General features: G+C 43.5%; 1 protein-coding gene across 1 annotated transcript in view; it reads right to left on the bottom strand.

Annotated features, from left to right (window-relative positions):
- The window catches only part of DSCAM (DS cell adhesion molecule), a 643,763-nt gene that overhangs the window by 594,770 nt on the left and 22,656 nt on the right, over positions 1-26,337 (bottom strand). Inside the window, exon 3 of the mRNA XM_077765486.1 lies at positions 12,783-12,929. Within this exon, the coding sequence (XP_077621612.1) occupies positions 12,783-12,929 (147 nt within the window). The remainder of the gene's footprint in view (positions 1-12,782; positions 12,930-26,337) is intronic.

Below are 26,337 nucleotides of genomic sequence, written 5' to 3'. Positions count from 1 at the left end.
ACTCTCTCTAAAAGAAAAGAAATAGTAAACATTTAATAAAGGAAGTGTGTTTATTTTGATAAAATACAACAGATTATTAGTTCAGCAGCATTCTAGCACTTTAATGTTGAAATTACAGGATTTCATTATTCAGCATACGTGGCATCTTAGTAACTCTTCTTAAATAGAATTATTTCTGCTTTTACTCCCTAACTAGCTCACACAAGAAGTTTCTTATTTGTTTGGAAACCATATAGTCCCTGAGCACCTGCTTTCTGGAGCAGGATACTTTAGACAGAAGATAAATAATAACAACACCAACACTATATCAAACACTGTTCTAAATACTTTATGTATATTAACTCATTTAATCATTACAACAATATTATGATGTAGTTGTTGTTGTTGCTGTCATTATACAATCAAGGCAACTGAGGCACAGAAAAGTTATGTGATTAGCCAAAGGTCACGGTGCAGTACATGATGGGTTGGGAATGTGGACCTAGACATCAGCTTCAGGGTCCACTTGCTTGCCTTTAGACTAAATAGACAAATGCATAGCTAGAGACCAAGAATATCTATATATTCTGTACATATATATCTATATATAGGGAGATCAAGATATCCATAATTCATGGAGCACATCACCTGGCACCTCTAATCTTTATATAAACACTGTGTCCAATTCCACAGAGAAGTAATGAATTGTTGAATCTCTCACAGCTGTTAAGTTAGGACCTATAGCCAGGTCTCTCTAAGTTCAAACCCAAGACCTCATGCAGACTGTTGGCAAAATGAAAGGTGAAGAGAAGCCTGAAACCTTCCCTGGAAAAGCATGTGACCCAACTGGAGATTTTAAAAACAGTCTATATCTGCTTATTTACTGCACTTGGCTTATTAGCTTCTCTACAGAGAACATCTTGACTACACTCACACAGAGCAACATGTGCTGGAGATCTTCAATTCTTTGAAAAGCCCAATTCTGGACAGTCAATAATGTGCATTATCTATTTCCAGGAACTAAACAGACTAAAATATTCTGTAAATATTCTCATCAGTTCCCCACTCATGGACACAGCACACTCAGTGCAAACCAGGCTTAGTTGTAGATGTTTCAATCCTAAGTGATTACTTATCCAACAAAAATAGTTACTTTGGGATTGACTTTTGAATTTGGGGTTCTTTGGGGGGAAATTTTTTAAATTATTTTATTTGAGTATAGTTGACACTGTTACGTTGGTTTTAGGTATACAACAAATGCCATATGATCTCACTCACATGGGAAACTTTATATTGCATATAAGTTTTCAGATGACTAGTTATTTGGGAAATTTATTATTCATTTTTCCAGTCACAGATGTCCCCCTTTCCCTTAGAAGAGGGAAGTGTAGGATTTTCAATCACCCCCCCCTAAAAAAACATTGCACCTGAAAACAGAATCATTTATCAAAAGCATGAGAGCTCATTTTACCATCATATTGCTTCATATATGTTATTTACTCATGTCTCTGTGCAAGAAAGAAAACTGGGTAGGGGGCAATGTAACATGTGGCATTCAGAAGTTGCAGAATTAAGATTGAGAAAGTGAGTTTATATGCACATTATCTGTATTAGTCAGCTCAGGCTGACATAACAAAATACCATGGACTGAGAGGCTTCAACAACAGGAATATACTTCTCATAGTTCTGGAGGCTGGAAGTCAGAGATTAGGGTGCCAGTATGATCAGTTTCTAGTGACAGCCCTCTCTCCTTCTCACTGTGTGCTCACACGTCTCTCTCCCTCTCCTGATAAGGCTGTAGTCCTACTGAATTAAAGCCCAACCTTTAGGACCTCATTGAACCTTATTTACTAACTAAAGACCCTATAAGGGGTTAGGGCTTCTGAATGTGGGGGCACAACTCAGTCCACAGCATGATATGACAATACAAGTCAAGCAGTCTGCCTATAGTCCCTGGTGCCTTGGGTCTGGAACATCTTGATTCTTTCCCCATCCTGGCCCCCAGCCCAGTGTGATACAAGGTCGGGCTACATACAGCTGAGGGAGAAGCGGCTGACGCTGTGGCTGCCAGCTGGCATTCTAACACAGCTGAGGCTGGGCAAACGGGCCGGCCCAGGAACACTCACTCAGGGGTGGGCGCTTTTCCCTGAAACTTTCTGCTTGTTGTTTCCTTCCTTTTGAAGCTATTTTCATTTAATATACATTTGTCAGTGGTCAAGCAGGAGACAGAAAGATGTCAAATAGGTATGAGAGAGTGTCAAAAGGACTCAGAAGGATCTGTGAATGTACTGGGTTGAAGAGCTTCCTCCTAAAATTCATGTCCTTCCTGGAGCCTCGAAATATGACCTTATTTGGAAACCAGGTCATCATAAGTGTAATGAGTTAAGATGAGGTCATCCTGGAAGAGGGTGAGCCCTCAATCCAATCTGACTGGTGTCCTTATAAGAAGAGAACAGACACACAGGCACATGTATAGGACAGAGGCCATGTGACAAGACAGGCACCGAATGTAGTGAGGCATCTATAAGCCTGGAACACTAAGAACCACCTCAACCACCAGAAGCTGGGAGAAATGCATAGAATGGACTGTTCCCTAGAGGCTTCACAGAGAGCATGACCCTGCTGACATTTTGATCCTGTATTTCTAGTCTCCAGAATTGCGATAGAATACATTTCTGTTGTTTTAATGTGTGCTGTTTATCACCTCGTTAGTGATACTTTGGAGACTAACAGTGACAATCTGGAGAAAAGGAAAAAAAAAAAAAAAAGGAGTAAGTCAAAGGCAAATTGAATTCCTGGTTGAAAGAACTGCTAAATTCTGCTTCAGTTATGCTCTGTTCGAGGTGGCAGGAGGGGAGCAGACAGTGGGGAGTAAGCAAGCCCAGGAGAGAAGACAGGTCCAAGGTTAGGGTCACCTCAAAGACGTGATGGGTGGAGCCTTGGGAAAGAAATGAAATGACCAGTAAAGAAAGTAGAGATTGAAAGTAGAGGGGGTGAAGACTGATTTAGGGGGCCTATTTACACTTCTGAGTAAGAAGAAAAGATAAGGCGAGAGACAGCACAGAAATAACCGGAGAGGAGAAACTCAATGGACAGGGTACAGTAGTTCACCAACTGAAGGAAGGCAACCAATGGAGGAGACGGTCAACAGCACTGATTCTTAAAGGAAGTCAGAGAGAACTTGCCCTTGGGGTGTGACAGTAGGAAGTCATGGGTGACCTTGAAAATGAAAGTTTCAGTAGTGTGCAAGTGGTAGAGCCCAGACCACACAAGATTAGGAAGAGTAGTGAGTTCAGACTCTCCTTTCAATAAGTTTGCCAAGGGGAAAAAAAGTATGAATGGAAACAGTAACATGAAAGTTGCCAAAGCCCCTGAGCATCTGTGTCATAAGAAATCTGATAATCACCAGAGAGATGATGGCGGAGGCCCCAGAGGAGAGCCCTAGTGAAGCCAGGTCCGAGACAAGCAAGGGGTGCTGACAGCAGCACGTGTGGGGGAACAGACTGGACAGGGTCGTCTGCGTCTGTCTGTGTCTTCCTGTGACAAGAAGCATGAAGACAACATCTGAGGTAGGGGGTGTCATCTGAGAGCAGGGCTCGGACTCCAGAAGTAGAAAGTGACTATCTTTTGAGGACTGGAGAACAGATCCATGAGGGAATTTTTCAGACTCTTGAGAAAAAGTCTGGGAAATCCACTGTCAACAACATAAGCAAGCAACAGAAATACCCACAAATCTTAGGAAATGATGAAGGGCCAGTGAAAACTGACTGGCATGAATGGATAGTGAACCTGGCCTCTGGCAATGCCCAAAAGGCTGGAGAAGAGAAAATAAGATGGCGGCAACCACCGTGACTGGAGAATTCTACCGCTCATGGGGTTACTGAGGAGAGAGGGAGTCTAGGCTGCTGGGAGATTTGCTGTCCTCTGTCATCTGCCCAGATGTGAAGCCACAAAGGGCTGACAGGCTTTGTGACTCTGCCTGGTGGCTTTCTGGAGCTCCCTGCCACCAACGCACCTAGGGAGGGACACTCCTGCACGTGGGTTAACCTAGCACATAGGAAAAAGCACCAAAAGCTCCATATAATATAATCTACCCTTAACTCCGGTCTTGACCTCGAATTCACGCTGACCTCTCATTCTGAGTCAAAGATTACATCTATATATGTGAATCCTGCTTTCTTCCAGAAGGGCGCACTGCCTAAACATATTTCAATTCATGACATCTGATTTTAGCCTGATGATAATAATGACCGCATTATTGCCTTCACTGCCCGATATTATTTTGCAAATGATCCTGTGCTTCTCTTCAGTGTTCCTGAAATAAAATCTCACAGATGAACAAAAGACCAGAAGAAAATGCACTTGGGTCCAAATTAGAACTGACTGACTTGGCTGACCATCTGTTTCTTATATCTAGAAAGAACCAAACATCACAGTGAGTACAGGCAGAAGGTCCCTATTAGCAAGAAGACAAAATGAAAACCATGTTTACATTTAGGTGGAGGCAAGGGGAAAATCTGTTTGGGGATCAATATGTTTGGGAATATTGAAAAAACTGGGTGAGAACTGCCTAAAGATGGCAGCAACGCAGATATAAGGTGATAAAACCTTTAAAGTATAGACTATGCAGGGGCGTCTGGGTGGCTCAGGTCGTGATCTCGCAGTTCGTGAGTTTGAGCCCCACGTCGGGCTCTGTGCTGACAGCTCAGAGCCTGGAGCTACTTCGGATTCTGTGTCTCCCTCCCTCTCTGCCACCCCCCTGCTCGTCCTCTGTCTCTTAAAAATAACTAAACACTAAAAAATTTTTAATAAGTATATACTGTGTTATTCACTCGCTTTCTCCAGCATCTGATGCTAGGAACATTCAGAATGTGATTGAGTGGGTAAAAACGATGAGCCCTCATCACTGAGAAAACAGCCCTGAACAAAAGAGTGAACATTGTACATCTGGAGCTGTTTTTCTTAGACAAGCCTTCTTGCGAGGCTGCTGCTTGGCCGGGGTCTGGGAACTGGAATTTCAGGAGAGTCCGCACCACCTTACTGTACCCAATATGGCTTACTGAACACCAGAACACCTGCTCTCCGTCTGGGAGTCTGGAATTTTGGTACATGCCAGGCACCGGGTGCCCACAGTAAAACCCCTGGACGCTGAATCTCTAATGCATCTCTTATCTGCCTGGGAGACAGTATTTTACATTTGCTGTCTATTAGTCCCAGCTGCAGGGACTAAGTGTGTCCTATGTGACTAAAGGGGACAAAAGTCCTGGAAGCTGGGGCCTGGTTTCCTCCAGACTCGTCCCCATGCGCCTTTTCCCTTTGCCGGTTTTGCTCTGCACCCTCTTGCTGTAATAAATCACAGTGGTGAATAACATTATATGCTGAGTCCCGGGAGTCCTCCTAGCAAATCACCGAATTTCTAACGCACGCACAAAATAAAAATTCTATGATATTAACTCAAAGAAGAAGAAGAAAAAAACTTGGACAATAGTTGGTTTGAGAAACAAAATATTCAATTTGGAATTCCAATATTCTGCCATTTTATTATGAAGGGGACCAGCGATGCCGTCTTTTATCCACACAAAGAAGCTGAGGCAGGAAGAAAAGACTCTTTCCCTGGTCACCAGCTAATCTGTTGGGGCTTCAGTCCGAAGACATATTTCCCTAGAGACCCTTGGTAGGAAACCAAGTGGCATGTTAGGCTGACCCAATACCTTCATGGCAGAAGGGGTGTTTTATACACTCTCTTTCTCTCTCTCTGTCTCTCAGATGCTCCAGGATAAATTTGCTACCATACTTTCCTCGTTTTGTTTTCTTTCTCTTCTTTCTTTCTCCCCTTCTCCTTTTCTCTCTTTCTTTCCTTCTTTTTTTAAATATTATATTAACAAGTCTTTAGCCATGCGTCTACGTGTCTCAGAAGTTCAAAAGTCAAAAACATTTTTTTGTTTATTTTGAGCTATAATCTTCAACACAATTTCTAATTTTGAGAATGGGAATGTCTTCTCTCTGAAGGCTGACACTTAGTAGACTTTCTGTTTACTCTGGCTCTTTCAGGATGCCACTGCTGGGTTCCTTCTGGAAAGGCAGACTCAAGCAGCTCGTCTAACATGCCCATCATTCCCCGCATCAGGTGGACTTTGCTCTACGCGGTAAACAGCCCTGTTGAGTCAGTTTCAGGCGGCAGTGGAATAACGTGTAAAAACTAACTTAGTGAGAAGAGATTTACATGGCAGAAGTGTAACCATGAATGGCTTTGAAAAGGAAAGAGACCAGGACCCTCCCCCCTTCGTCTGCACCTGCCCGTTTTTCAGCTGCCCCACTCCCCAAATCACAACGCAGTGAAAAATATGACATGTCTCCACCTTTCCAATTCCCATCTGCTGAATCCCTCCCGTGCTAAGAATAATTTCCAAAGTTTGTAATGAGGCTTTGACTTGCCAGAAATCTAGAATCTAGATAGACAGATAGAGAGATATGATAGAGAGATAGATAGACAGACAGACAGATGAACAGATGAATAGATAGATGGATGAACAGATGGTTGGATGGATGGATGGATGGATGGATGGATGGATGGACGGACAGACAGAGGGGTGGGTGGAAGGAAAGAAGAAGAAAGGAAAATGTCCCTTTAACAGTTTCCATTTGGTCCTAAAAATTTCTTTTTCAGTGAATGTTAAATTAATGCTTCTTTTTGTTCCTGCAACATCCTAGTACTTTTAAAATCAAAGACAAGGTTTTCAGGTGACGATGGGTGATTTAGGTCCCTGAAATCATTTTGATGTTGATCTCATTCCCTTCACTCATAAGCACCTTGAGGGCAGAACCGGGTCTTATCACCATGGCAACCTGAGCAGCTTTGCAGACTGCCTTGAAAATGCTCAGTGATTAGGCGTAAAATTACAATGCGACTGCCTTTGAAGGCGGGAACATGGACTGTCTAACAGTTGCGGGAGGGCACAAATACAGACACAAGCAGCCACACTGCAGCCCTCCCTGCTCCCAGAAGCTATGCCCCCAACTCCAAAAGGGAACAGAGCACCTCAAATCTGCTTTTAGTTTAAGTTTGCTGAAACTTGAAAACCTTGCCTATCTGGGGTGACTGTACCTATGATGTAATTGTCTTCCCCACCCTGAGGTGCAAACCTCCATTTTCTCAAATGGCCACGTCTTCTGTGAAACCTTCCACACCTCCCCAGGCAGAAACACTGAAGGGGCATGTTCCTGTCATATTTCCCCATCTGCCTGTCACCAAGTTCACACCACACACAATACCGTAACCCTTACCCTCAGCTCCCTGGGAACAGAAATCATCTCCATGGGGGGCTTCTTCAAGCGCAGATCCTGCCTTATCTACGGCAACCAGACCCAAACACTGCATTTGTAAACTACAGTGAGTGTTTCATGTGAAGTGCTGGGGCTAATGTCCTTTAATATTTAATGTGGGCAGAAAATTGTTCACTTTTACCCAAAATACAGGAAAAAGATAATCACCCGTGGACTTGAACTCATTGATCCTCAGAGATAAAATTCTCCTTGAGTCATCAGTAATACAGGTGTTCAGATGGGAAATATCCTAACAGAAAATTGGGCCAGTGCTAAAGACGGAGGCAGGTCGCTGGGAATAGTAAAATGTTCACTTTTTCCATTTTCCAAATCCGGTTACCCTTGGGCTGTGTCTTTGATGTTAATGTAGCTAAACTCCCAGTGAGATTCGCAGAATTTTATCAGAGGAAACAGACACAGAATACTGGGCTCTCTCGTTGCCAGCCTGCCTAATCGGGAAGAAACTCACAAGGGGCCACTGAGTGAAACTGATTATAAAATCATCGATATTGTTCTTTGCCGGGATGGCATCTTCCATTGTCTCCACATCAGCAGGGCCTCCCCAGGCACACTGCTATCCAAACTGCTACGTTTTCACTGGGCTATGTTAATATTCTGATATTTAAAAGGCTCTCATTTGTGCTTAGAGGAAGTGCTAAGGATGTTTGAAAATGCGGATGGACATCATCACTCTGGCTTTCCCTAGTTCATTTTTGTTAGGTAAGAAGGCGTCCCATCGGGTCCATCATGTTAACTAAGGACATTAGATGCACGGTGTGCGCCTGTCTCTGAGATGCCTTCCCTCCACACATCCCCAGTTCCTATCATCCATTTGCCAGAGTATGAAGGTGAAGGTCAACCATGTGCTACCCTGTGGCCAGGTGAAAAGCCCAGGGAGCCAGCAAAGCAGAGAGCATCAGACATTATGTGCCTCTCCTTCCCCTGGGGGAATTTTGGGGTTTCTACTTTACAGCCTGTCTTTTCAGCTCTGTCTTTTAAGCTGCTATCAAAAAAAAAAAAAAAAANAAAAAAAAAAAAAAAAAAAAAATTCCATTGGGACATCCTGGGTGGCTCAGTCAGTTAAGTGTCCAGCTCTTGCATTTCAGCCCAGGTAGGTCATGATCTCACAGTTTGTGAGTTCAAATCCCACATCGGGCTCCACACTGATAGCTTGGAGCCTGCTTGGGATTCTCTCTCTCTCTCTTTCTCTCTCTGTCTCTCTGTCTGTGTGTGTGTGTGTGTGTGTGTGTGTGTGTCTGTCTGCCCCTCTCCCATATGTGCATGCATGCACTCTCTCTCTCTCAAAATAAATAAACAAGCAAAAAAAATTAAAAAACAAATGCCATAGAGTGGGGGGACTTAGACATCAGTCTTCTATTTCTTACAGATTTGGAGGCTGTAAGTCCAAGTTCAGGCTGCCTGAATAGTCAAGTTCTGTTAATACCCCTCCTGTGGGATACAGGCGGCCACCTGCTCACTGTCCTCATAGGGTGGAGAGGGAGAGCTCTGGTGTCTCTTCTTTCAGGGACATTAATCCCATCACGGGGCCCCACTCCCACAACCCCCTCTAACCCTAATTTTCTCCAAAGGCTCCACCTCCAGATACCATCACATTGGAGGCTGGGACCTCAGCTCACGAACTTTAAGGCAACGTGAACATGCAGTCCATAACCAGACCACTGGAGGATTCTTTCCAAAGATCATTTAAAAGAAATGAACTCATTTATGCTCTTAATAGGGCGATCTAACGACCTCATCTGCCAAAGAGGCACTGCTCGATTCCTGAGTCTAGAATCAGGCCAACTTCAACCTCCCCTGGAAAAAGATCAATGCATGACTTCATGCCGTAAGCTGATGAAACTACGCAGCTCAGGCCGAAACCCAGACAGACCTGACCGGTGCCCCTCATCCCTGTAAGAACACAGCCCAGTCACTGATCTGCTCCACTGAAGTAAAGAGCAAAAGTTAGGAAGACATGTCCAGAGAAGCCATTCCTTCCTTTTTATAGGAATACGCCAATGTTTAAATTTGTTTTTCATTGGAAGGATTTCCTAGGCGACAAGTACCCGTTTACCTTAGCCTAGATTTCCAGAGAGCCTCGGCCTAGACCGCCTGCATAAGCTGATGCTCACTGGCCAGCAGCAGGCCTGGGGCTCTGGCCTCTGCCCGGGGTGCTCGACCTGAGGGGCTGAGTGGTGGCACCCACAGGGCAACGGGAGAAGAGCGGGGCTCCGGAGAACAGGCAGCCTCCCGCCACAGGCACCAAGCGCATGCACGGGGACAGTGACCAGGTCCTCTGTGACCGGCGGGAGCTCGGGCTTTCTTGGATCAGCTGCGACGCGTCTCTTCCCACTCTACCCACTGCAGTAGATCTGCACATGGCCTCCTTTTCACGGCGGACTTAGCTCACTGCCTTCTTCCACCAAAGGAAGTGACGTGTGCAGAGCAGGTATGTTACCGGGGACGAATTTCGCAGCCAGATTCACCGTAGGCCGGGCTGTCTCGGAATCCCGGTTAGACTGGCACGGGTGATGGCCACCGCCAACCACCAAATCTAACCCAGATCAGCAAGGAGTCACTGGGGTTATCAGTTTACCTACAAATCACAGACACCTCTGAGCCTCCCCGCCTGCTGCGTGTGGTTACCTGTGCCCTGCCTCACGCAGGGCCCTGGCCACCAGCGAGAAATGTAATCCTTCTCTACCAAAAGCATCCAAAACAGGGTTATTAATTAAGATTCCCAATGCTTTTCACCATTTTGTCACCTCCAGCAGCTTCATGACTTTCTTCTCTGGGCATCCTGGACAGCCTCACTGGGTGGGGCTCAGGCGCCGCGAGTAGGTCTGACAGTAAGCCCCAGCCAGTTACATGACAAGGTTAACCTGCAGACTTCCTACTCACAGATCCTAACATTGCATCAGGGCCCTGTTCGCAGGTTCAACTCCTTGAGAATGAAAATAGCTCTAACTCACTCTCTGTGTGTGTCTCAGTCTCTCTGTCTCTGTCTCTTTGTCTCTCCATCTCTCTGTATATCAACACACATACACACACACACCATGTGAACCACGTGAAGCATATTGGGAATACCTTGTGTTTGATTAAATGGCTGACTTATAAACCAACAAAAACATGCTATTGAAGACTTCCTTGATGAGATGAAAGCCTATCCTCTATTGGTTTTTCTGGATACTTTTGTGGGGGAAAAAAGAAGCCAAGTGCTTATCCAGTGTACACATTGTTTTTAAAATGTTGCCAAAGGATAAAGCTCTAAGGAAGGCATGATTGAGGAGACAAGACTGTCATCAGTACCTATCAGCAAGCCACCAGCTTTGGATTTGCATATCAGCACCCTCTCCCGCTCACCAGATATAAAATTCCTTTGATTTAATTAGGTTCATGTTTGAAGAAAGAAAATCTATTCACATAGGTTGCAAAAAGATGAAACCTGCATGGGGAAACCGCTGATTAAAGATGCGTACGCAACATAACAATGCAGTTTGTAATATATAACCTGTATTACAAACATATAAAACTCACCAATTGATACAGACGTCTATATCGACAGGTATATAAAACCTTGGTAGATATTTCTATTTCTCACTCAGATCTCTAGTCATTCTCTCCTCCCAGGCACGTCTCACTAAAGCCAGACACATCATGTGACTGGCTTCGGCCAATTAAATAACAGAAATACATACGTCTCCTCAAGCAAAAGGCAGTTTATAATCCTCCCCTGCACACTCCCTCCTCCCCACCCCACACTCCACGCCAAACCCTGGAAGTTGTCCCATGGCTGCTCTTTGATGGTCGAGCCTCCCTCAGCCTAGGCCCCTGAGTGTGGAGACACAAATACTGCCCCGCAGGGTCCCCCTCAATGAGCCCACCGGCCCTCAACATGTGCAGGTAACTTCCCTGCCACCGGGGCCCTGGGCTCAGCCAGACGGACTGGTCATCAAATCTCTCCACCTGCCATTCAGAAACTAAAATGACCTCTAACAGAAGCTAATAAGACCATTCATCAAAAACAACAGATAGGGGGCGCCTGTCCGGCTCCATCGGGAAGAGCATATGACCCTTGATCCTGGGGCCCTGAGCTGGAGCCCCGTGCTGGGTGTAGAGATTACTTAACACAAATAAATAATTTTTTTTAAAAAAAACACCACAATAAATAAAAGTGCACAAGTGAGTCCATTCTGACTGCTTGTAATCATATTTCAGTCATTACACCGAGTATTTTTTCAATACTTTAAGTTAAATTATGGTGGTTTAGGTATTTAACGTTCACTGAAGTTTGAGGGACTCGGAGTTGACTGTGTTAAGAAAACCTGAAATCATCGATTACGTGCTAGTTCACTGGATGTACTTTAACAACCAAAGATTTCATTTTTGGTTTGGACTTTCTAATGGTTTCATGGTGGCTTTTTTTTTAATGGTCCTTGAATAGGACCTATACTGTCTAGAAAACCAATAAGCTAAAAAACAGAAATGCTGTGTCACCATGAAAGTTGAGTTCCAATTTCCTATCTCTGTAAGTGGGCAAAATTTGGGTGGTATTCAAGAGGTGCATGAAGACGTGTGGGTGTGAGCACACGGCCACACCTCCACACAGACACATAGAGGAAAACAAGCGTTTATCATCTGCTTCGGCTCACTCGGTGCTCATCATTGCTCTTCTCCAAGAGCAGCCCCCAGTCACTTGCCCTCCAAAGATGAGCAAAACAGGAAACATGGGTACCACCCATGGGTTCTTTCCAGCTAAGCAGCAAGGCAGCAAGAAATCGACTTAAAAACCATGAGAAAAGAACTCTTAGAAGCCAAAATCTCAGTGTGTCACTTCCAGGTTCCAAAAATAAACCAATAAATAATATAAATTATAGTATATATAAATAAATATAATGTAATATAATAAATAATATATATTATAAATATATATACACGCACATATAATACATTGCAATATATAATAATATAATTATATCTATAATATTGTATTATTTATTATATATCTCAGTGCTGAATACATATCCTGAGTAGAATCTTCAAGAAAGAGCTCAGAGACATGACAAAGCTCTTAAGGCATTTGAAAGGGTCACAACATTCGAAACCAGAGCTTTCTTTCCAGACTATAGTTGGAGGGAACCAGTCCTAAGTATATCACTGAGGACTCTCAGACACGATGACCATACTGCCCCATTTTCAGGGACAGATATAAGCCAAAATCGCCTTAGAAAAATAACATAATTGCCTTAGAAAAGAAACTCATTTCTATCCATCCATCAGTCAATTCACTGAGGAACATCTGAATCGAGTCACGAAACCGATATAAAGCAGTGATGTCACACAATCATCAAAGAGCGTCAACCAGCCATACGCCAATTCTTAGTTACGATGAACGCCTAGGCAGAGACCCAATTCGATACCAGAAATGACCGCTAAGAAGGTGAGACCGGCGCCCTGCGCCCCGGACACGTCCAGCCTACCTGAGATGAGTGACACGGTGTCTTTCTCCCATGAGATCACGGTGACATACGCCTCCACCGAGGAGGGGATAATGCACTTGAAGACCGCAACATTGCCTCTCATGGTTTTCTGGTCCTCCACACGGACTGTATAGGGCTCCCGTAAAACTGGAAGACAAGGAAAGGACCCTTGGTAAGACTTCAGCAGGGGCTCATTCTGGGACAGCCTCATTCAAATATACGCATTGCTGCTTACATATCATAGTTGCATCAACTATAGTTACTGGAAAATAAGTTAAAGAAACCTGCAGTTCATGTCTTGAAAAGTTTCATTCCCTTAACTGTTTTCTAAAGGGCGAGGGCATATCTGAAAACAGCTCATCTGCCCCCTTAAATGCACCTGGAAGTGGAAAGTAGCTTCTGAAAGGAGCTACGATCATAACACACTGCCCTCCGTGTCCTTTGAGGACAAAGGAAGAATTTTCTGACTATAAAGAAGAGTTTAAAAAGTCAAGAAAGGCAACCTCTCCAGAGAATTCTTAAAGACTATCTGACAATTAAAATAACTCCACGTAAGTAATCTTTTATGCCAGTTGCAGAGCAGTTTTGGACACAGTTATCCCACTTCCTGTGGCTTAGGGAAGGGTGCTGACTCGGAAGCCTGCCCAGGCACCTTAGGAGCACCCAGAAAACCTTCAGAGGGGACGTCCACGAGCTAGATGTCTGGGTTACAGGCAGGTGGCGGTGGGACTCAGTGCCCACCCTTCAAGTCCACCTGCCTGCATGGCAAGTCACACCCAAGCCCACCCACCTGCACGGTCAGTGAGTGCCCTTGCCTTCTACATATTGCAGATTCTGATGATAAACATCTACCACGAGGGTGATCATAATGACTCAGTCAGTTCATGTGGATACAGCACTCAGAATGGCACCTGACATGAGCAGGTTGGGGAAGGCTACGTGTACCAACAGCCACAAAGGGATCCACACCATTGCCTGATGTGGGGAAGACCTCCCTCTCCTGGATTAAGGAGAAATCAGTGCTCTAATCCCAGCTGCGTCTCACCCCAGTTTGATAAAAATGGATGCAATCCTCACTTCTCCAGACCTTTATTTTCCTCAGACATAAAATGAGGGGATTGGGATGGGAAGATTCTCAAAGTCTGAATTTTAGAAGTCTCTGGTGTTCTCAAACAGCCCCAGAGACAGCTAACTATCTCATCGTCTAACCAGCTCTCTTGATGTTTTCATCACTCACTGGCCAAATGTGTATCAAGAAAACTGGCCATGAAATTAATTTCTAAAGAAATTGGCATACCAACAAAAATAGGAATGAGTTTCTAAAGGGGAATCTCTCAATAGGCACAGGTGAATGCTCTAGAAGAAGCATTTCTAAGACTGACACTAGTTCTGTGATATGCTGCATATTTTAGTATTAGAGTATGCCATCATTTGGAGTCTTGCTCCCTAGCCCTCATTGTTAACATTGGTATTTAATATTTTCCCAACCTGGAAAACTTTTTTCAATCCTGTCTCAAATCAGAGAGATTTTCAGAGGTTTGAGTCTCTTCTGAGACCCAGCGGTCTGGTGCAACATGCCAGGGGAGCAATACCACACCTCTCACAAAGGAGTCCACTGGGCAACAGCTCAGGGTGCCTAAGAGCCTGGCCTCAGAAACAGCATCATTACCCATGGGGGCAGGAACTGACTTGGCGCAGGAAAATACCTCGATAAATAAAACTTTGGGGGGAGTGGAGGTCCATAGTGATAGGGCAGAAAGAGGCAACTGAGGGGTAATGTAACCAAAGTCAAGGATGAAAGAGAATTTGGGCGTGGGGGAGGGAAGAAGACGGAGGAGAGGAAGGGGTCGAGAAGAGAAGAGGAAGGAACTGGATAACATGACCAAAGGCTGCAGAGTCCATCAGCACAGGGACGAGGTCACCTGCGCAAGTACAGGAGTCCAGTGCAAGTCTGTGTGTTTGTGGGATGTGGGCTGTAAGCCGTAAAATCACACTTCCTGTGAACTCCACCACACACACACACACACACACACACACACACACACACACACACACACGGCTCAGGTGGAGGAATTTTAATAGAAATCAAAAACATGGCGCCCATCTCTCTGTCCCAGCCGGGGAGAGCAGGGACAAGAGAAGATGCCCATAGGGAGACAGAGGAAGTGCCTCCCCAACAGGCATGCAGTCATGCACCAAGGCTGGTCGCTGGAGCCACAAACATCCAGTGACTAAGAAGGGACTTGCCCAGTTTGTACCCAAAGTCCTGCATCCTTGGAACCCCTCAATCCAGGCCTCACACACAGCTGCCCACTGCCCTCAAGGGCACCAGGACCAAATGTCTGTGACGTCTGTTCCTTCCATCCCCCAAGCCAGCCCCAAAGAGCCTAGATCTTCTTCAAATAGGACTACAAGCTGGGTGTACTGCACCCCATCCAACTTGGAGAGAACAGGACATCGAAGGAAATGCTCCACCCCCTCACTAGATCTTCCTTCTGCAAGGACAAATCATGCATGGGGCCTTTTAAAAAATTACTATAGAACTTCTAACAATGCTTGGCATATAGTAGATAGTCAATAAATGCTTAGAGAATGAATGAATAGAAATAACGGAGCTTCCCTTTTGCATGTACTTTTTATGATGTAATTTTAAAAAATTAACATTTAATTATTTTTGAGAGAGATAAAGCATGAGTCGGGGAGGGACAGAGAGAGAGGGAGACACAGAATCCAAAACGGGCTCCAGGCTCCCAGCTGTCAGCACAGAGCCTGACATGGGGCTTGAACTCACAAACTGTGAGATGGTGACCTATGCCGAAGTCACGCTCAACCGACTGAGCCACCCAGGCGCCCCAGTGATATAATTGTAATTTATTGTCAAATTGGCTAACATACAGTGTGTACATTGCGCTCTTGGTTTTGGGGGTAGATTCCCGTGGTTCATCTCTTCCATACAACACCCAGGGCTCATCCCAACAAGTGCCCTCCTCAATGCCCATCACCCATACTTCTAACCCTCCTGTAGAATACACATGCGTTCTATATTTGAATTTATAGTCATTACCTATTCTTTTAAAGTAGCAGCTTGGGCTTTCGTGATAGATCTCCACCTTATGAATGAAAATGTTTATTCCTGAGGCCCCCAAAACTTAAGAAGCCAACACTATTATCGATCCGGATATACTTCTCATATCATAGTAGAAGTCTCCCAGGATACGTGGGTAAATCTAGTCCTCACTACCATTGATTATGGGAACAGAGGAGAGGCTACCAGCCTAAGATTCGGGCAAAAACGAAATGTTACTTTAAACATGATTGACATTTGCATTACAAAATAGGGTGACCTAAGTCTTGCACCCTGGGTCCTAAGCTGGGCTCCCCGCCCCCTGGAGCAGACAGGAGCTGAGTGAAAGTGACTGGTTGTAGGCAGAGTCCCCGGAGAACCAGGGAGACGTTGGGGAAGCAGCACAGGGCAGGGCTGGCAGCTAAGCCAGGGCGTGATTCGAGGGCAGTCCCAGCCTCCGCCTGATCCCAGAGGGGCTGTGAACTTGAGTTACACCTCAGAGCTCTGCCCACTCTGTGCCAGGAGCTGGGACTTGGGACTGGTCCCAGGGCACGGCCTTCCCAGGCACTTCCCACTCTGCTTGTGTGAAACGATTCCAGGGCGTGAACAATCTTCTGAAGGCCGTCTGTCTGAGTTCTTAGCAACCAGCCAGAGGATCAGACTCCAGGGCTACCAAGAGCAGTTGGCCTCAGTCAAATTCACCAGCTTTGATGGGGGCGCCTGGGCAGCTCAGTCGGTTAAGCGTCCGACTTCAGACTCAGTCACAGTCTCATAGTTCTTGGGTTCCAGCCCCGCTTCGGGCTCTGTGCCAACAGCCCAGAGCCTGGAGCCTGCTTCAGATACTGTGTCTCCCTCTCTCTCTCTGACCCTCCCTCACTCATGCTCTGTTTCTCAAAATTAACATAAAAAAAATTTACTAGCTTTGAAATCTTTCCGTAAGATCGAATGTGGTAAGGGGTTCAGAAGAGAGAATCTGCAGTGATGTGACTCTGGGGAAAAATCAGGCATAACTAGTGAGCAGAGATCACAGAGCTGATGTTCCTTTGTAGACCCCACCCCTCTCTGTTAGACTTCATCCTTTCAAATGGAAAGACCCTTTAAAACCTACGTATTAGGAAACAAGGAATAATAGTCCCATTTCAGAGTCCACTACGGAAATAAATTTAACCAAGTCAGGCCAAGCACCTAATTTGTGGGGCCAAAGGCAAACTGAAAATCCAAGACCTCTTATTTACCCAGGAGGGGGAAAGTGCCATAAAGATCCTAAAACTATAAAGCTTTCTCTTTTTTCTGTGGTCTTTCTCTCAATCTGTCGTGGTGGGTTTTGGCGGGGTTTTGTTTTTGTTTTTGCTGCCCGATGATGTGCTGCCCGGGGCACAGGACAATCACGGAGTCACTGAGCAGGTGCAGGCCATCCCGGGTGCCCTGGGGCGCACTGCATCGGGCACACTCGGCCCACCAGCTGCAGGGCACTCTCCTGCCAGTGTCTGGGCCCAAGTGCTGAGACCCAGCCGGGGACGGGAAAGGCGATCTCCCTGCTCCGTTACCTCAACCCACAGTGAACGGGTGACCTGTAAGCGACTGCAGCCTCCATGCTAGCTGGGGGGAAGGGGGGCTTCCACCACACCCCACTTCGGAGTGTTTGCACCCACTCCTACCCACAGCCTACCCAGGCCCCGGCCAGGGGGGAGCGTGGCAGTGGCTGCCGGACAGGCTGCTGGATGGGAAGGTGAGGCCAGGCAGGGCCAGGGCCCCAGAGCTCAGAGGGCAGCAGTGGCCATAGGAGGCTTAGGGAGGTGGAGGCTAAGTGGGGGCCTGGGCTCCCAGAGACTGGGAAGATGGCCTTCTAGGGAAGGAGACATGAGGCAGGACCCTGTAAGAGCCGAGGCACCAAGCTCTCAGAGCACATTCCAGACCCCTATCACACTTACACAACACAAATAGAAAGATGAAAGCGTTAAGGTTTCAACATGGCAATGAGAGGACTTGAAGCCTGAGCTCTGGCACCTTCTCAGCACTGGGCCCTATGTGACTGCGCCGCTTCCATGCCATGAGGTCGGTCCTGATCAGACTCTATCCAGGCAGCAGTCAGACGATGGGGGATGATGGGGTGGAGGTGAGCGAGGGGAGAGTGAAGAACTGGGCACTGCGGGAAGAAGGTGGGTCTGGATGGCCTTCGTCTCCTGATGGGTTGGAGTCAGATTGTTCCTGTCCCTTTGATTCCTCCATCCAAAGTGATAAACCGTAAACAAATGCCCACGTGTTGGGTTTCCCTGGAACATGAAAAGACTTAGGGCCAGGAAGAGGGCTGATGTCTGTCTTTCCTGTTTGGGAAATGGTAATCTGAGGCACAATGTGACCTCAAGTCACTCTAGTTTTGTAGAAATTGTTTTTTGTTCTATTATATTTTGTAGCTGGTTACTTAATAAATTAAGAGATGTGCCTCAAACAATCAATTACATCTTGAACACACCCTCACATCAAGCACTATCTCAGGGACTACAGAGATCCTAACATCTATGGACTGATCAGCTGAAGAAAGAAAGTCCAGATGGCATAACAACAAGAAGAAGACAATCAGAGACAAGGGCACAGGTGAGAGTCACAATAGGTAATGAGAATCTAGGGAATGATGGAACCGCGGAAATTCTGAGTAGCTGGTGGGGAAGAAGGCACTAGAGCTGGCCCTGAAGGGCGGGAGGATGCAGACGTGGAGAGGAAAGAGAGAGAAGAGTGAAGGTGATATGAGCAGGGACCATTCCAGAAACTGTGAGGACTGGCCCAGTACCGCTTAGCTAAACCAACTTCCCAACCACGATTCCTATGCACAACCAACAAGAGACCTCCTTTCCTTCATCTGAAGATGGAATAATATCTACCTTGCCTGGTTGTGCAGATTAAAATAGAGAATGTCAGGGCACTTGAGTGGCTCAGTTGGTGAAGCATCCAACACCGGCTCAGGTCACGATCTCACAGTTTGTGAGTTTGAGCCCCTCACTGGGCTCGCTGCTGTCAGTGCAGAGCCTGCTCTGGATCTTCTGTTCCCCTCTCTCTCTCTGTCCCTCTCCCGCTCCCACTTGTGCTTATTCTCTCAAAAAAAACAAAACATTTTTTGAAAATTTAAAAAAAAAATAAAACAGAGAGTGTCTTAAAGCCCTTGGCACTATGTCTAGGACACAACCATTTTATTCACTGGGTCTCCCTGAATGCTGCCAAGAGAAGCTGATCTGAACTACCTTCAGCTGAAAGAGAAGACATCTTTGAAGACAAGACTTCTTTGGAAGCTGCAGGTGGACCCTGGGAAGGGTACCACAATCTCTTTCTCTTTGATTCTGGCTTCACAATTCTCCTTTTCCACAGACAGGCTTCCTCTGGCTTTCTGGATCACATGGAGGATGGAAAGTACCAACCCACTGTTCCCAAGGATCCTGAGGATAGATGGACTCTCTCCCAGGACTTCCATTTCCAAATCGGAAAGCAGAGAAACCAGTGAACCAGACTGGTTGGCTGCTGTCCCTCAGGACAATCACCTGTCACCAGAGGTTTAAGACTATTTTGCATGACGTGGATGCAAGAGACAGTTAGAGGCTTACTGTGGGCTGGGCAGAGAGGCACACAGATCCCCACCAAAAGTGCAGTTCCTATTATCTACTGTCATTCTATTAACATCAAGACAACTTTCTCAGGTAAATAGATCAGCCACGTATTATGACTTGCTTTTTCTTAGGACAACCTTATCAACATAAAGTTGGCACACATTAAAACAACATGTTTACTGAGAAGTTTTGACATATGTATACACCTATGAGGTCACCACCACAATCAAGATACGGAAGAGATCCACCACCTGAAAAGTTCACCTGTTCTCCTTTGCAAACTCTCTCCCTCACCCCGTTTCACAGGCTACCGCTGATGTGCTTTCCATAACTCTAGATTAGTATTAATCTACTAGTATTAGTTAGTATTCATTACACATTTTAGAGTTTTATATAAATGGAGTCATACAGTGCATACATTTTTATCTGGCTTCTTTCACTCAGTAGATATTTTGAGATTCTTCTCTGCTGCTGTGTTTATCAATAGAGTACTCCACCCCTCATATGTGGTTTTCCTTTTCTTCATGGTTTCAGTTACCTTCAGTCAACCAAGGTCTGGAAATACATGATCCTCCTTCTGACATAATCATCAGAAGGTCAACAGTAGCCGCACACTACATCACTATGTGTACATCACTCGCCACACTTCACCTCCACGCAGGCATCTCATACCATCACCAGACAGGTGAGGGCAGTATAATAAGTTATTCTGAGACAGAGGCCATAGTCACATAATTTTTATTACGGCACATTGTTTTAACCATTGTATTTCATCACCGTTGTTGTTAGTCTCTGATGATGCATAATTTATAAGTTAAACTTTATCACAGAAATGCGTGTATAGGAAAACATATAGTATATATAGACTTCGTTACTATCCATGGCTTTAGGCATCCACTGAGCATCATGGAACACATCATCCATGGGTAAGAGGGGAACTCTGTAGTCCATTCCTTCTCATCCAATTTTATGGTTACACCACAATTTGTTGACTCATTCATCTATTGATGGGCTTTGACCCATTTTTTGGCTGTTATAGATAAAGCTGCTATGAACATCCATGTAAAAGTTTTGGTTTCCTGGATTTGCTATGTTTTATAATTTAGTGATTTTGACTCTGATTTATGTTATTTCCTTTCTGCTTGTATTAGTTTTCATTTGCTCTTCTTTTCTAGTTTTAAGGTGGAAGCCAAGATCAGTATTTGAGACAATCTTTAATTTGTAATTGGGGTTTTTTAAGCAATAAATGTCCCCGCAAGCACTGTTTCTTTCTTAGATATTGTGCTTTCATTTTCGTTCCATTCAAAATACCTTCTGGGGCACCTCGGTGGCTCAGTCGGTTAGGCATCTGACTCTTGGTTTCGGCTCTGGTCATGATCTCATGGTTTTGTGAGTTTGAGCCCCACATCGGGCTCTGTGCTGGTGGAGCCAGCTTGCAATTCTCTCTCAAGAATCTAGGGATTCTCTCTCAAGACTCTCTCTGCCCCTCCCCCACGCACACAGTCTCTCTGTCTCTCTCAAAAATGAACTTTAAAAGAATACCTTCTAATTTTCCTTCTGCTTTTTCTTTTACACAGACTATTTAGAAGTGTGTTATTTACTATCCTAATATTTGGGGATTTCCTGGAGTTAGTGATTGCTAACTTAATTCCATTGCAGTCAAAGAAGATATTTTATAGAACTTTATTTTTTAAAACTTCATCTGAGGGGCGCCTGGGTGGCTCAGTTGGTTAAGCATCTGACTTCAGCTCAGATTGTCATCTTGTGGTCATGGGTTTGAGTCCCACATCGGGCTGTCTGCTCTTAGAGCCCACTTTGGACCCTCTGTCCCCCTTGCTCACTGCCCCTCCCCCACTCGTGCACATGTTCTCTCTCTCAAAAGTAAACAAACATTAAAAAAATTAAAAATTCACCTCAGATTTGCTTCATTCCCCATAATATGGTTTATATTGGTAAGTTTCTGTGTGATTAAAAAGTATATGTGTTGTGCTATTGTTGGATTCAATGTTTCCTATTTAAATGTTGATGTGGTCAAATATTTAATAGTGTTGTTTAAATATCTTCTGTCCTTGCGGATTCTGTCTATTGCTAATTAATAAAAAAGGGATATTGAAATCTCTAATGATAAATTTTGATTTGTCTCTCTTTGAGGTTTTACCGTTGTTTTTTGTTATTTAAATTGAAATTAGTTAACATACAGTGTAGTCTTGGCTTCAGGAGTAGAATCCAGTGATTCATCACTTACATAGGACACCCAGTGCTCATCCTGAGAAGTGCTTTCCTTGATGCCCATCCCCTATCTAGCCCATCCCCCCACCCACCTCCCCTCCAGCAACCCTCAGTTTGTTCTCTGTATTTAAGAGTTTCTTATGGTTTGCTTATGGTGTGTGTGCATATGTATGTATATATATATACCACATCTTCTTTACCCATTCATCAGTTGATGGACATTTGGGCTCTTTCCATTATTTGGCTATGACTGGATTTTACTTCGTGTATTTTGAAGTGTTGGTATAACAGACATAAAAAGGGATATTGAAATCTCCAGTGATAAATTTTGATTTGTCTGTTTCTCCTTGAAGTTTTACTGTTGTTTTTTGTTACAGTCAATATCTTCTGAATTAAATGACTTTTTTATATTATGAAATGAATTTTAGCCCTGGTAATATTCTTTGCTATGAAATACACTTTGATATTAATGTACTTACTCTAGATTTCTTTTGAAGTTTTGATTAAATTTATTTGATTTGATGATATTTTCCCAACCTGTTACCTTTAACATATCTGCATCTTTATATTTAAAGTACACTTCAGGATGTCAGGGTGGCTCATTCAGTTAAGCATCTGACTGTTGATTTCCACTCAGGTCATGATCTCACAGTTAATGGGATCAAATCCCATGCTAACAGTGCAGAGCTTGCTTGAGATTCTCTTTTTCCCTCCCTCTCTGCCCCTCCCCCACTCACGTGCACCCTCCCTTTCACTTTCCCTCTACCAAAATAAATAAATATTTTTTAATTTTTTTAACATAACGTATACTTCTTTTAAGCAGTATTCAAATCTAATCTAGCAATTGCTGCCTAAAAATTCAGATAACTGGAACATTTATATTTAATGTGAATATTGGTATGGTTAGGTTTAAATTCATCATCTTATCATTTTATTTCTAGATCACCATCTATTCTTTTGTTCCTTTTTCCTATTTTTTAATTATTTGTTTAGAATTGAGATTTTTTTGAATGATTCCATTTTCTTCTCCTTTATTAGCTTATTAGCCATGATTCTCTGTTCTGCTATTTTAGTGGTTGCTGTACATTTTATATATGCATCTGTAACTTATCACAATCTATATTCAGGCAATATTATGTAACTTCACATATAAGGAAAGAACCTTACAATATTAAACTTCCACATTTTTACTCCAGGCCTTAATGCTATTAATTGTCATACATTTTATTTAGATATATGTTACAAACTCCACAAGTCATTATTATTATTTTTGTTTAAATAGCCAAGTGTCTTTTAAAAGATTGTAAATACCAAAATATTATTATTTAAAGCAATCTATTGATTTCCAGTGGCATTTTAAATACCAAAAGAAATATGATTTAAAGCCTTCTACAGATTTCCAATGGCATTTTTCTAAATGCTAATTTAGAATCCTAAAATTCTTATGAACCATAAAAGACCAAAACAATCTTGAGAAAGAACAAAGCCAGAGGTATCATGCTCCCTGATTTCAAACTATACTACAAAGCTACAGTAATCCAAAAAGTATGGTACTGACACAAAAACAGACACATAGATCAATAGAATAGAACAGAGAGCCCAGAAAGAAACCCATGCATTTATGGTCAATTAATCTATCACAAAGGAGACAAAAATATACAAAGGGGAAAAGGAAATCTCTTGAATAAATGGTGCTGGGAAAACTGGAAAGCCACATGCAAAAGAGTAAAACTGGACCACTTTTCTTACACCGAATCAACATACCAAAATCAACTCAAAATGAATGAAGGACTTGAATGTAAGACCTGAAGCCATTAAACTCCTAGAAGAAAACATAACAACACTCCTAGAAAAAAAGAAAAACCATAGGCAGTAAGCTCTCTGACATTTGTCTTAGCAACATTTTTTTTGGGCCAGTCTCCTCATATAAGGACAAGAAAACCTAAAATAAACAAATGAGACCACATCAAACTAAAAAGCTACTGCACGGTGAAAGAAACCATTAACAAAAATGAAAAGGCAACCCACTGAACGGGAAAAGGTGTTTGCAGGTCAAACATCTGATAAGGGTTAATATCCAAAGTATATAAAGAACTCACAGCACATAATATCAAACACCAACAAACACACAAAAAAATAATCTGATTAAAGATTGGGCAGGCATTTTTCCAAAGACATGCAGATGACCGACAGGTATATGAAAAGATGCTCAACATCATTAATCACCAAGGAAATGAGGTATCACCTCACACTGCTCAGATTTGCTACTATCAAACAGACAAGAAATATTAAGTGTTGGCATTGATGTAGAGAAAAGGGAACCCTCGTGTTCCGTTGGTGGGAATATAAAGTGGTGTAGCCACCAGGGAAAACCGTATGGTGCTCAAAAAGTTTAAAACAGAACCACCATACAATCCAATACTTCTACCTGAGGATATTTATCTGAAACAAAAACAAAAATGCCAATTCAGAGAGATATATGCACCCCCATGTTCCCTTCAGTGCTATTTACAATAGCCAAGATACGGAAGCAACCTATGTGTCCATAGATATCGGGATAAAGAATATACAGTGGGGGGGGGGGGGGTGTGTGAATGTGTGTGTACGAAATAGAACATTACTCAGACATGAGAAAAATGAAATCTTGCCACTTCAGACAACACAGACAGATCTAGAGTGTATTATGCTAAATGAAATATGTCAGAGAAAGACAGACACCACAGCAGTTTACTTACCTGTGGAATCTAAAAAACAGAACAAAAGAACAAACAAAACGAAACAGAAATAGACTTATGGATACAGAAAGCAAACGTTGGTTACCAGAGCAGGGAGGTGAAGGTGAACCAGGTGAAGGGGATTAAGAGGTACAGACTTCCAGTTATAAAATGAATAAGTCATGGGAATATAATTCAGCGCACAGGGAACAGTCAGTAATATTACAATAACGTTGTATGACGATGATGGTAACTAGACTTACCAGGGAGATTGTTTTTTAATGTATAAAAGTATCAAATCACTGAAATTAACAGGATATTATATGTCAATTATACTCGAATCCTAGAAAAATGTAATTTCTTTACCCATGGAGTTACCATGGTCCTTCTTCTCTTTGAGTAGATCTAAGACTCCATTAGGAGCCGTTTGTCTTCCGATTGTAGAACTTTCTTGATTTCTACAAGCACAGGTCAGGCGCTGATCAACTCTTTCAGCTTCGATGTGTCCAAAAAAGCCTTTCTTTCACCTTTATTTTTGACAAATACTTCTACTGGATACAGACTTCTAGATTTACAAGTGACATTTCCTTTCAGTACTTTAAAGATGTTGCTTCTCTGTTTCCTCACGTTGATTCTGAAGGGAAATCAGCCATTGTGTTTATTTTCGTTCTTCCCTGTGTAACGTGTCTTTCTCCTCTGGCCATTTCTAACATTTTGTCTGGAGACTGGTCCTGAGGAATCGGATTCCAATGGGCCTCGGGGGAATCTTCTTCGTGTACCGTGTGCTTGGGGTTTGCCGAGCTCCTTGGATCTCTGAGTGTATAGTTTTTGTCAAATTTGAAAATTTTTAGTCCGTATTTCAACTCTTCATTGATTTTGTTTGTTTGTTTTCCCATCTGTTCCTTTGGGGACTCCATTTGTATATGATGCTACCTGAAATATTTTTTCACTTCTTTTGGAATAGATTTTATTTTTTAGAGCCGTTTTTACCTGAAATGTTTTTTCACTTCTTTTGGGATAGATTTTATTTTTTAGAGCCATTTTTAGGTTTACAGAAAGTACACAGTGTTCCCATATACTCTCTTCACCCACCCCTGCAGTCTCATTATTAGCAAGTTGCATTCATGTTATATATATGTTTGTTACAATTTGTGAATCAGTATTTATACATTTTTATTAATTAAAGCTCATAGTTTACATGAAGGTTCCTTCTGTGCTGAAGAATGTCATGTAGGGGGCACCTGGGTGGCTCAATTTGGGAAGCGTCCGACTCTTGATTCTACTCGGGTCATGTTCTCACGGTTCGTGAGTTTGAGCCCCACATTGGGCTCTGCGCTGACAATGGGGAACCTGCTTGGGATCCTCTCTCCCTCTCTCTCTCTGCCCCTCCCCTACTCACACGTGCATGAGCGCTCTTTCTCGCTCTCTCTCTCTCTCTCAAAATAAATAAACTTAAAAAAAAAAAGAATGCCATGTAGTCACCATTAAGGTATCATCCAGAGGTTTCACTGCCTTAAAAACATCCTGTTATCCACTTATTCATCCCTCCTTTCCTCCCCTGGCGCCTCTGGAAACCACTGAACTTTTTATTATCTCTATAGTTTCATCCTTTCCAGAATGCATATGAGTGGGAATCCTACAGTTTTAACCTTTTCTGATTGGCTTCTTTCATTTCATGAGACACATTTAAGGTTCTTCCATGTCTTTTCATAACTTGGTAGCTTGTTTCTTTACGGTGCTAAATAATATTCCATTACATAGATTTACCAGAGTTTGTTTACTGTTAAAGAAAAAAATTAAAATTATTCTGATGCTTGTTAAAACGTAAAGGAAGACTTTATTCAGGGCTATTGTAATAGGACTTGTGACTATTCCAACAGGGGAGAGAAATTTTTCTCAACTCCAAGTATAGCAAGGAGATGTGGGGATTTCTAGCCAAAGGGCAGAGAGAG

This window comes from Crocuta crocuta, unplaced genomic scaffold, assembly GCF_008692635.1.
Source record: "Crocuta crocuta isolate KB4526 unplaced genomic scaffold, BGI_CrCroc_1.0 scaffold84, whole genome shotgun sequence".
Taxonomy (NCBI): domain Eukaryota; kingdom Metazoa; phylum Chordata; class Mammalia; order Carnivora; family Hyaenidae; genus Crocuta; species Crocuta crocuta.
Note: the sequence above shows the minus strand (reverse complement) of the source record. Positions and strands in the feature narration are given on the sequence as shown.